This window comes from Ursus americanus, chromosome 27, assembly GCF_024610735.1.
Source record: "Ursus americanus isolate L20-20 chromosome 27, mUrsAme1.1.p, whole genome shotgun sequence".
NCBI lineage: Eukaryota > Metazoa > Chordata > Mammalia > Carnivora > Ursidae > Ursus > Ursus americanus.
Window position 1 is genome coordinate 39,610,352 of NC_142153.1, and position 12,051 is coordinate 39,622,402.

Consider the following 12,051-nt stretch of genomic DNA (forward strand, 5'->3'; position numbering starts at 1 on the left):
TTCATTTTATAAAATGTATAACATTCTTTTATTAATAAAAGATTAGACTAGAAGATATTAGATACCAAATTAAAAATATGTCAGAGGGTACAGGTTTTCAAAATGCCCTCAGAACGTATTCCATCAACAATGTCTGATCACGGCTGGTCTCACTGTGGGGGCACCTGGCACTTTGTGTTCAGCGCTGGCCTGTGGAGTGGCCAGTGGACACAGCCAGAAGCAGTCCCAGCTGGACAACTCACGTACTCCTGGTCAACTGGGTACCAGCCCTGTTTTCCTCACACCCCAAGGAACACGGGGGAAGCTCTCCCTCGGCTCTCTGCCTCAGTGTATTGAAGAACAGGGAAAATTGCCCCTCTTCCCCTCCCTAAATTAAAGCCCCGTACTGAATGACTCTATTGGTGATATGGAGAAATACAGTTCATATCCTCCTTGCTACGGAGTACTACAACGGGTGTGCTGATAGGACTGGCTTGTTGACAAATGCTACTAGAAGAGCCCAACCCTGATAAATGTTTAACAGAGTTCTTAGTTCCAACGTACCTAGAAGTGAGGAAAATTAACTCAAATTATCAAGTACTGCCCCAAACACTATAGTCATATGCAGACATAGGGTTTTTATATTTGAAGATATTTCCATATTTTTATCAGTAACTAGCCTAAAGTTTTTAGGATAAACGACTTTTAAAGTTTTTAGAATAAAGATTTAAAATACTAACCAAAGATCTCGTAAGGTTCTTCATCTTTCTCATTGTCACCCAGCCTGCTGATGCTGGAGATGACAGAATTATCGGGAAAATCAAATACATCAGTGGGCTTCTGCTTTGGGCCGGCTTTCTAAAAGTAGACAAAGTCAAAGTCATTGAATTGGCTCTAACAAACAGGAACATTACAAAGCTGATTTATTTAGCAAGGATAATTCTGCTATTAGTGTTGCCTAATCAACTGATCCTTAACACTTGTTGCGGGGAGAGACACAGACCCCTTTGACAAGCTAAGGCAGGGGCTGGCAAACTTTTCTGTAAGGGACCAGACAGTAAGTATATTACACTCTGCATCTGTCGCAACTACTCAACGCAGCCGCCATAGCCTGAAAGCAGACAGCGACAATGCAGAAAGAATCAACATGGCCGTGTTGCAATCAAACTTTATTTATGAATACGGAAATTTGAATTTCAAATCATTTTCCCCTATCATGAGATATTCTTCTTTTGATTTTATTTCAACCATTTAAAAATGTAAAAATCATTCTTAGCTCACAGGGATGTCCAAAAAGAGGGGGCAGGCAAGATGTGGCCCATGGGCCACAGTTTGCCAACTCCTGATCTCGGGAGAGCTCTGGGCCCTCTCTTCAGAAATATGCCCACATACCTGAAAGTTCACAAGGATACACAGGAGTGAAAACTCCCAATCAAAGGAGAGAGAGACAAGGGTTTATGGTTCAATATACCAACGAGCCCCATGAAGTTTGCTACCCCAAATCGTCATGAATAGACAAAAACATACAGAAAATGAGAAAAACTTCCACCATAACTCTGGAAAATGTGGAAGGGTGCCATTAACAGATAAAGTATGAGGAAATTCTGGAAGATATAAAGAAGATGGAATAAATTGACCAAAAAAACTCCACTTTCCCACTTATAGACCCTCCATCCTCCCTGAGGCCAACTGGCCTTCCGAGGAAAGAAAGAGGTCGGGAAGCTGAGAAATGCTCCTCGGACACTCTGGACTGTCCACTAAGGCAGGCTGGGAGCAGGGCAGGAGAACTTGGAGAAACCCATGCCAGGTACGCTGGATGTTAGCACCGAGGGCAGAGAGCCGAGAGAAATCCATCCACAGAGCAAGCGAGCGAGGGCAGATGCGGGAGCCCAGAGCGGAGCGCGACCTTGCGGAGGCGTCCCAGGCCTTCCCGCAGGACAAGGGCCACCCTCTGAAGGTGGGGTTAGGGCAGCAGGTGGAGAGAGAGCTCACGAGACAGGAGGGCAGGGCAGAGAGCAGACAAAACCCCCTACTCCCTGCACCCGGAAAGCAGCCACTCTCAGACGTCATTAATGCGGGGTTTCCACCGACGAGTGACGAGCCATTGGAAAATAGTGTGAAATGAGCTATGGAGAGTGCTGAAGAAATGTGCCTGCCTTTAACATACATTTATTTTAAGACCCTAAAGAGAAACTATAATATGGACTAAATCAATAGCATGAAATCATAAAAAACAAACAAACAAACAAAAAAACCCTAGGCCCAGTAAGAGAAGATTCAAAATGTTAACAGTGGTCATTTCTTCCAATATGGCAAAGGTGGGAGGAAAAGCAATCTGCTTTTCCATCACAATAAAACAGTGAGTTACCCAGTGAAATCTACTGGGTTTTGAAGCTTCCCACAAAACATGTTATTTCATATCATCAATTATGAGAGAATCACGTTAAAATATGAAAATAACTTACATCTTTTGTGGAATGTGTTCTTCCTACAGTGTTCTTTGAAGATCTCACACTATTAAACAGCAAAAACACACACAGAAGGAAATATTAAAAACAACTGGGAAGCAGCATAACTTGCAACCCTTTCTAAGCATTTTTTTTTCTCCCCAAATTATATTCCTTGTTAGTTGCATGAATAGTGTGTACACAGTGAAAGTCAGGTTATGGCCAAATCCTTTCAGAAAACAGAACCCGTATCTCACACATATATTTTTTTTTAACAGGTCAAATCATAGCACAGGTATAGAAAGTCGCACACCTCTCTCGCTCAGGGACACGAACACTCTTCATCCTGCTATCCTTGGCCCTGAGGACAGGTCAACAGCAGCGACCGACAGTTTCTGCTGAACTGAGCGAAAGGGAGGTCCGCTGGCATTTACGAAGCACCTGACACCTGTCCCACCCTGTGCCTGGCTCTCGCGCGTACATTTTTCTCATTTGGCTCTAACAGTCCTATGAAGTAGAAGTGAATCCCATGTTGCAGATGTACATTTGCCCAAAGCAGCACACGGCCAAGAAGGAGAAGCCTGCATTAAAACGTGCTTCCCTCTTTCCACCACTTCATGTCCCTCCATCGGGCATTAGGATAAAAGGATAAAGCTGCAGATCTTCAAGCTTAAAGTAAACAAGATGTAAAAACAGGGACTAAAATACAAACTGGAAACAAGAGGTGGGAAATAACATCGCCAGTGAGTGTGTACCGAGTACCCTCTGCACACCAGGCATTGTACTAGGGACTGGGGATGCTCTGGTAAATTCCACACGCAGTCCCTGACTTTACAACATGCCATGCAGACACCCGTCTGTGGACAGATCAATTAGTGTGTCTGAATCCACATTTGAGTAATGTTTTATCTGATATAATTTCAAACTTACAGAAACATTACAAGTGTAAGAACATTCTGTAGATTCTTCACCCAGGTTTACCAATTGTTTACATTTTGTCTCACATGCTTTCTGTGTGTATATATGAACTAGAGACCTAAATAATTCAGTGTCTCTCCTAAGAGAGAGAGCATTATATTGCATCATCACGGTACAATTCCCAAATTAAGAAAATTAACACTGATGATTATATAATCTACAGTCTATATCTGAACTGCATCCATTGCCCCACCGTGTCCTTTAAAAATTTTTTTCTGCATTTTCAAAAAGGAAATACAAAAGACTATAAAATTTAAGATTGCATTGGACATCGTATCGTCATAAACTTTGTTCTCCATGTGTGCAGTGCACATTTACGTACAGTGATGTAAAATATCATTACTGTGAATCACAAACGAAAAAGCTGAATTCCTTAGAGCAGGGTTCTCAAACTTCAGGCATCAGAATCACTTGGAGGGCTTCAAACAGATGGCTTGGCCCCATCCCCAGAGTTTCTGATTCCGTAGGCCCAGGATGGGATCTGAGATTTCACATTTCTAAACAAGGAACCACACCTTAAGAACCTCTGCTTTATTGGATTCTCAGCTCCCAAGAAGGTAGAACAGGTATTCATTTTATGGCATTTATGATTCTAGGGTTCAGAAAAGTGACTTATTAATGGTCATACAGCCAAGTAACAGAAATAGGTCTAAAACCCAGATTGCCTAACTTCTTATCCTCCTCTCCACTGGCTCCTGCCTCCTCTGTGCTTAAGAGAAAGTCCTTACCTTAGGGTAGGCGCAAGGTGAGGTTTCTCAAAGACAGAAACCTCTGTGATACCATACGTAAGATTTTTGGTATATGCGCACCAGTGCGTTTCAGGGGGAAGGATGAACAGATTGCAGGAATCTCAAAGGCAATAATGCTATATGTACGTACGTACACACACACACACAGAGAGGGAGAGAAATGGGGAAGGGAAGTCGGGGGAGAGAAACAAAACCTACCTGGCCTATCAGAATAAGCTTATCTCTCATCAGGTGATGTTAAGGCCCATATTCTTTCCCGATCCTCCCCTCCTTTGGGAGAGTCCTCCCTTCTTCCCCACCAGCCACAGGAGTCTAGTCTCAATTTATTCCACCTGCCTGCTCTGTCCTGCTCCAACCTTTCCCCTATGCTCTGCTTGGCTCACCTTCCACAGTCAGCTCATGTCTACACATGCCACCTTCTCCAGGCAGTCTTCCCAGGGCCCAGGAGGAACTCCTGGATGTTTGTATGACCTTGTGCACCCACTGTAGCAAGCTGAAACCCCTTTAGCCAGGACCACACCAGGCCTTTGGATGCGCTCAAGACACAGCCAGCCAGAAATGGTCAATGAATCCATTAAAACTAATATTTTGGAGAGCGATTTGGAGTCTATATTTAAATGCATGCCCTTTTTGATTAAAAAACAAACAAAAGACCCAACTGCTTGACCCATCCTGCAGTGCCCCTTTTAAACATAACAAGCGGCAGCTTGGTCCCCTAGCTGGCGATTTGGTTCAGCTTTAAGTTCCGTGTTACAAAAACACCAGGATCTTGAAAATAAGAACACCTGACTACCCGCCAGAGCGCTAACGTTTCTAGAAAGTCCTGTCTGGCAAGCAGTAGGCACTCAATGAGTTACTGTCGGATATTTTGTTTCAAAATATTTTGATTCTGCTTCAGACTACGCCCACCCACTCAAAGCTAACATTAACATTCTTTTCCACCCTCCAGACACAATGTTCAGCTGTAACTCCTTTAACTCTTACGGCGACCTACGTAGTCTGGATTTTTATTTCCATTTTCCAGGTGGAACAGAGGCCCTGGGCGAATTCCACAGTGGCAGAGCCGGGGACCGTCGCTACTCAGCACGAACATCTCCGAGAGCCACAAACGCCGCAGCAGAGGAAGGAGAGAAAGCCTGTCCCCCGTCCGCGTCCCCACGGGCCGCACAACTTACCCGCCCCGCCCGGGGTACCGCACCCGCCGCGACGGGGCCATCCGAGTCTACCGCTCTCCGCGCAGGCAGAGCCCGTAAAGTTCCCGCCAAACCCCGCGCCGCTCGGAGCAGCCAATAGGGGCCGAGCATGCTCTCCCGCCCCCACACCCCTCCCCGGACCTTGTACTAGAGCGGGCCCTGGGCTCCTCCCCAGCCTGGAGCGCGAGAGAAAACCAGACCTGGAATTCTAGGAAAGCTGGAGTCCGCGCCTTTCAACCAATCGCTTGCTGAAGGGCTTTGAGACGGCATCAGTTTGCCGGGCTTTTGCTCCCACCCGCGCGCCGCGCCAGTTTTCCAAAGCTCCACAGTTCCGGAGCCGCGTGGGCCCGCCCACGGGGCGGGGAAGGGGAGGAGCCGCAGCTGAAAAGAGGTGGTGCGCTCGCCCTGTGGACTTGAGCCAAATCACAGCAGGAGCTCCAGGCGCTTTTGTCCCTGGAGGGTTAGAGCGATGCATTGCCGAACAGGCAGGATTTGACTTCCCTGCTGCCCTCCAACAGCTGTGTGAGCTCTGCGTGTTATTTTACCTCTATTCCAGTGTCCTCATGGTAAGTGGGGAGGGTCCCTTCTGGAGCTAATATTCTATTCTTTTCTGTTTAAAAATGTATTATCCCGCAAAAGAACGCTGGGCCCTTACCACATCGTAAATAAAAATGAACTTTATTAAAATGGACCAAAGACCTAAACTTGAAAACTATACAACTCTTAGAAGAAAACAGAGCAAAAACTTCATGACACTGAATTTGGCAATGATTTCTTGCATATGATGCCAAAAGCACAGTTTGGGATGATGAAAAGGTTCTGCAGATGGAGAGTGGTGGATGATTGCCTAACGTGAATGTACTTAAGTAGTGCCGCTGAAGTGTAGAGTTAAAAATGGTTAAAATGCTAAATTTCATGTTATGTATATTTTATCACAATAAAAAGTTATAGCTCATGCATACAAAAAATATATATAATGTAAGGATAAAAAGTAACACCTAAGCGTTGGACTGGTGATTCCAGGCTCAGGTCATGGTCTCAGAGTCGTGAGATCCAGTCCTTCCCCACCCCACCCCACCTCCCCAGCCCCCACCCCACTAACGTGGGCTCCAGGCTGAACTTGGAGTCTGCTTAAAATTCTCTCTCTCTCTCTCTCTCTGCCCCTCTGTCTCAAAACAACAGCAGCAACAACAACAACAACAACACCATGTACTCACCACTGGATTAGAAAATAAACAATTATCTCCACCCCACCCCACCCCCCGGGCCCGTTATAACCGCTCTTCGGACTTGTGTCAGACCCACAAGCACAAGACTTACAACCCTTTTCCCAGAAAATGGAGCTACCTTGATAAATCCCTAAATAATGTATGAATTACTGTATGGTTCTAAACTTTATATAAATGATATTTGGTATGTATTCTGCAAACGCTCTTAATCAAAGTTACAATTTTTAGATTTAGCCACATCCATGCACGTAGCTGTAGTTCATTCTTTTCCATTGTCTTTGGAATGCTTTAAATATTCCACACTTTATTTCTTCATTCCCCTGTGTATGGCTATGTCAGTGGTTTTCAGTCTTTTGCTCTAACCAACAATGCAGTGCTAAACGTTCTTGTGTCTCACATGACATATGTCTGAGAGTCTCTCTAAGGATCAACTCAATAGTAATATTGTTGCTTTGTAGGATAAGGACATTTTCAGCTCTATAAGATAATGTCAATTTTTACACCTTGTTTGGTAGACTACAATTTAAATCCCCCATCAGCCGTATATAAAAGTCCCCTTGGACTTTTCAACACTTACAGCTTTCAAGACTTTTACATGTTTACCTAACTAGTGAGCTGAAATGCTATCCTATTCTGTTTTTTATTTACATTTTCCTTAAGTCCATCAGCTTTTCATTGTTTATAGGTCCTTCCTGATTCCTCCTTGGTGAAATCACCCCACCCAGGAATTATTTGGGCAATTGCCATTGGAGAGTAAATTACCTTTGAGGAATTGAAAGTACATCCCATTTGCTGATGGGTAGAAATAGGGTTCCTGGAGCCATGGAAATCTGTCACCCTTAAGAGAGTGGACAGGTAGCTCCATTTTCTGGGAAAAGGGTTGCAGGTCTTGTGCTTGTGGGTCTGAAAAAAGAAACTGCCCAACTGTCAAGACAGGAAGATGTGCAGCACTCTGGATGGAATAAAAACTCAACCCAAATAGGTTTAAAAAATAAAAGGAATTTCTGAGCTTGTGTCCAGAGGTAGGATGGCTGTCAAGCTGTTTGACCTAGAGGTTAGACAAGCCATCAGGGCTCTGAATCCATCTCCTGGCCCTCCTTGTACATCAGCCTTTTCCTCAGGCTGTATATCATCATCGTCACCGTCATCGCCGTCATCGTCACCGTCATCGCCATCATCATTGCTGGGACTTATTGAGCATTTACTATGACCCAGGCATTGTCCTAAGTGTTTAGTACTTATTAAACCATTTAAACCTCTCAATAACCCTATGTGGTAAATACTATAATCCCACATTACGTATGAGGAAACAAAGGAGCAGCCCCACAGGTGGTAAGGGGTGGTACCTGAATTAGATTTTAGGATTGGGGCCCAGAGCTGGCACCTGGCAGCTGCTCCAATCTCACATCCGAACTCCACCATTCAAAGACAGGGAGTAGCCGTGTCCAGCACTCCCAGAAAAAGGCCTAAGCTTTACTCTAATTGGTCCAGCTGGTAACATACCTGCCTGGGTGAGTCAGGGTTCTCCAGGGAAACAGAACCAATAGGAGGGACACACACACACACACACACACACACACACACACACACACATCTCCTATATATGTGTGTATGTGTATTTATAAATATAAAATAAATCTTTCTTTCATGTATATGTATTTTAAAAAGAAAGTACCCAACTGTCAAGACAGGAAGAGGTTCAGCACTCTGGATGGAATATTTATATCCATGTACATGAGAGATTTATTTTAAGGAATTATCTCACACAATTGATTGTGGAGGCTGGCGAGTTTGCCATGAGAGGGCAGGCCAGCAACCTGGAAATTCAGGTAAGAGTTGATGTTGCAGGCTTGAGTCTGAATTCTGCAGGGTGACAGGCAGGAAACTCAGGCAGAATTTTTAGGCTGCAGTCTTGAGGCAGAATATTTTTTTATCATGGGCAAAATCCCAGTCTTTGCTCTTAAGGCCCTCAACTGATTGGGTGAGGGCCACCCACATCCTGGAGAATAATCTGCTCTACTCAAAGTCTACTAATTTAAAGATTAATCACGGGGCACCCGGGTGGCTCAGTCAGTTAGGCATCTGCCTTTGGCTCAGGTCCTGATCCCAGGGTCCTGGGATCGAGCCCCACATTGGGCCCCCTGCTCAGCTGAGAGACTGCTTCTCCCTCTGCTCCTTCACCGGCTCATGCTCTCTCTCTCACTCACTCGCTCTCTCTCTCAAATAAATAAATAAAATCTTAAAAAAAAAGATTAATCACATCTAAAAAATACCTTCATAGGGACATCTAGACTGGTGTTTGGCCAAACAAGTGGGTGCTATAGCCTTGACACATAACACGAACACACACGTGACCCCGAACCAATTCCTGTGGCCAGAGAACTGGAATACACTCACTAGCTTCCTACTAGAACAGGCGTGGTGGGTGGAGGTGGAAATTGCGAGAGTGGGAAATGGCTGCTGGACACGGGCACCTGGAGGCCTCCGCAGGAACTTGCCCACGCCGGTGGAGCTAGTCACAGGGAAGGCAGGGTGCCAGCCTAGGCGTTCGAACGCCAAACTCACATTTGTTCCACTCCCTCGTGCTGCCTTCTCAGTTAACTGCTAGCTTAGAGCAGTGACTCTCAAACGGGGGGAGGGAAGGGGAGAGGGGAGGGGGCACATTCCAGGATCTCCGGGGCACACGTAGTACGATAAAGTAGTAATTGTAACATGGAGAAGACTCCCAGTTGCTCTGGTCAAAGGGGGGTGGGAGGGGCGCCTGGGTGGCTCAGTCAGTTCAGTGTCTGCCTTCGGCTCAGGTCATGATCCCGGGGTCCTGGGACGGAGTCGTAGAGGGCTCCTTGCTCAGCGGGGAACCTACTTCTCCCTCTGCCTGCCGCTCCCCCTGCTTGTGCTCTCTCTCTCTCTCTGACAAATAGATAAATAAAATCTTTTTTTTCCCTAAGATTTTATTCATTTATTTGACACAGAGAGAGACAGCCAGCGAGAGAGGGAACAGGAGCAGGGGGAGTGGGAGAGGAAGAAGCAGGCTCCCAGCGGAGGAGCCTGATGTGGGACTCGATCCCAGAACATCGGGATCACTTCCTGAGCTGAAGGCAGACGCCTAATGACTGAGCCACCCAGGCGCCCCGATAAATAAAATCTTAAAAAAAAAAAAAAAAAAAAAAGAGGGTGGGTGGGAGTCTTGCCTAAGAAGTTAGTGTCGAATGGCAATTTCCAAGCTTCTGTGGTTATTTGTACTGCTGGGGCGAAGACCAGGACGCTTTCACGAGCATCTGAATGTAGATGTGGGAGTCTGGGTGGGAGGAGGCAAACACCAAGGCTCATCATAGGACAGTAAGAGGAACATGGGGGCTGGAGGCTGGAGGCTGGCGAGGGGAGAAGGGTCAGCCAAGGGAAGAGGAGAAGCCCAGCAGATCAGAGAAGCTGCGGCCAAGGACAGATCCGGTCCCTGGGAAACTCTCTGTGAAAACAATGCAGATTACTTTTTAAGGAAGCCCCGGCCCATATTTTCTATTTTCAGATGGTCCCTGCATTGTGTGTGTGCTCGTTCCATCTCCATTAACCTTTCGTGAATGTGTGTTAAATTCAACAACCTTGTCTCGGTGTACCTAAGGGAGGTTGTGAAGGATTAGGGACAGGGGCCAGGATGCGGTGAAGCATGGGTTTTGGAAGGGGGCTGAACACGCAGGAGTGGAGGGAGCAGGGTCCCGACCCCTCCTGGTAGCCTGGGACAATGTGAGCCCAGAGGAGGAAAGGGGATCGGGATCGCAGAAAAGCTGGAGGACATCTTCATGGGTGGGTGTGTGGGTGGGCGGGGGCCCCTGGCTATAGAACATACTTTCATGTTTGGAAAATGAAAAAAAAAACAAACAAACACACAACTATTGCTTTTATAATTCAGATGCAGAAAATAAAGAACCACAAAACGTCTTGGACGCTGGGATGAATGGAATGGTTGGGCATGGACACTCCCCTGTGGAAATACATCTTCCCTGTGGATTTGGTTGATGTGCATATTAGTTTCATGTTTTGGGATTATTAGTTTGATTTTAAATAAGAATATAAATGAGAATATTATGCTTTATGTTACAGGTGTATCACGGAGATAAAAGGTAAAGGATATGGAGCCTAGATATACAGACTGTCTATATATGTATAACACCCATTTGTAATTTATCTTGTAAGAACACAGATTTTTGCTAGGAGTTGTAGGAATTGCTCCAACATTGCTTTGGTTTTTCATTTTTGTTTTTGTTTTTTTTCATTTAAGTTCAAGTTAGTTAACATAGAGTGTATGGGGCAGAATCCCACAGAAGCAGTTCCAGGACATGGTTAATGCAGCAGATGCTGACGGCAAAGCACCGCTGCCTCCCGGGAACTTCTGACAGTGACGGCGTGAGAACCAGCCCGTGAAGAAGAAATTACGGAAGCATTCTGTGTGTTCGACCGCAACGGCAGTATTAATTAGCACGGCAGAGCTTTGCCATGTGCTGACAAACCTGGGAGAGAAGTGAACAGACGAAGAGGTCGATGAAATGACCGGGGAAGCAGATATTGATGGTGATGGTCTAAAGTAAACTGGGAAGAGTTTGTACAAACGATGGCAGAGAAGTGAAAACATTGTACAGCATGTGTTGAATTTCTTACACAAAATTGTTTATTTGCCTTATCTTTCTTTGTAACTTACCCATAAAAGGTTTCCCCCTGCTATCAAAAAATATGCATGTATTGGGGCGCCTGGGTGGCACAGCGGTTAAGCATCTGCCTTCGGCTCAGGGCATGATCCTGGCGTTATGGGATCGAGCCCCGCATCAGGCTCCTACCCTATGACCCAGCAATTGCACTACTAGGTATTTACCCCAAAGTACAAATGTAGTGATCCAAAGGGGCGCCCACCCCAATGTTTATAGCAGCAATGTCCACAATAGCCAAACTATGGAAAGAACCCACATGTCCATCAATGGCTGAATGGATAAAGAGGGTGTGGTACATATATACAATGAAATATTACTCAGCCATCAAAAAATGAAATCTTGCCATTTGCAATGATGTGGATGGAACCATAGTGTATTATGCTAACCAAAATAAGTCAGAGAAAGACAAATACCATATGATTTCACTCATATGTGGAATTTAAGAAACAAAACAGATAAACACAGGGGAAGGGAAGAAAAATAAAATAAGACAAAAACAGAGAGGGAAGCAAACCATAAGAGACTCTTAACTCTAGGGAACAAACAGGGTTGCTGTAGGGGAGGTGGGTGGGGGGATGGGGTAACGGGGTGATGGGCATTAAGGAGGACACGTGACGTAATGAGCACTGGGTGTTATACGCAACTGATGAATTGCTAAACTCTACCTGGAATCTAATAATACACTATATGTTAACTAACTTGAATTTACATTAAAAAACAAAAACCAAAGCAAAGTTAGAGCAATTCCTTAAACTCCTGGCAAAAATTTGTATTCT

General features: G+C 45.3%; 1 protein-coding gene and 1 pseudogene across 3 annotated transcripts in view; one reads left to right on the top strand and one right to left on the bottom strand.

Annotated features, from left to right (window-relative positions):
* Positions 1–5,415, bottom strand: part of CENPU (centromere protein U) — a 38,446-nt gene extending 33,031 nt beyond the window's left edge. The window contains exons 1-3 of one of the 3 annotated variants that reach the window (XM_045785812.2): positions 5,329–5,415; positions 2,445–2,493; positions 720–837 (exon numbers count right to left, since the gene is read on the bottom strand). In XM_045785812.2, coding sequence (XP_045641768.2) covers positions 720–837; positions 2,445–2,493; positions 5,329–5,369 — 208 coding nt within the window. In that variant the 5' untranslated portion in view covers positions 5,370–5,415. Of the gene's footprint in view, positions 1–719; positions 838–2,444; positions 2,494–2,739; positions 3,273–5,147; positions 5,268–5,328 lie in introns of those variants that run through there. The other 2 variants (XM_045785814.2, XM_045785813.2) reach the window with 2 other exon arrangements.
* Positions 5,416–10,798: 5,383 nt separating this feature from the next.
* LOC148107656 (uncharacterized) lies at positions 10,799–11,818 on the top strand (annotated as a pseudogene).
* Positions 11,819–12,051: the final 233 nt, after the last annotated feature.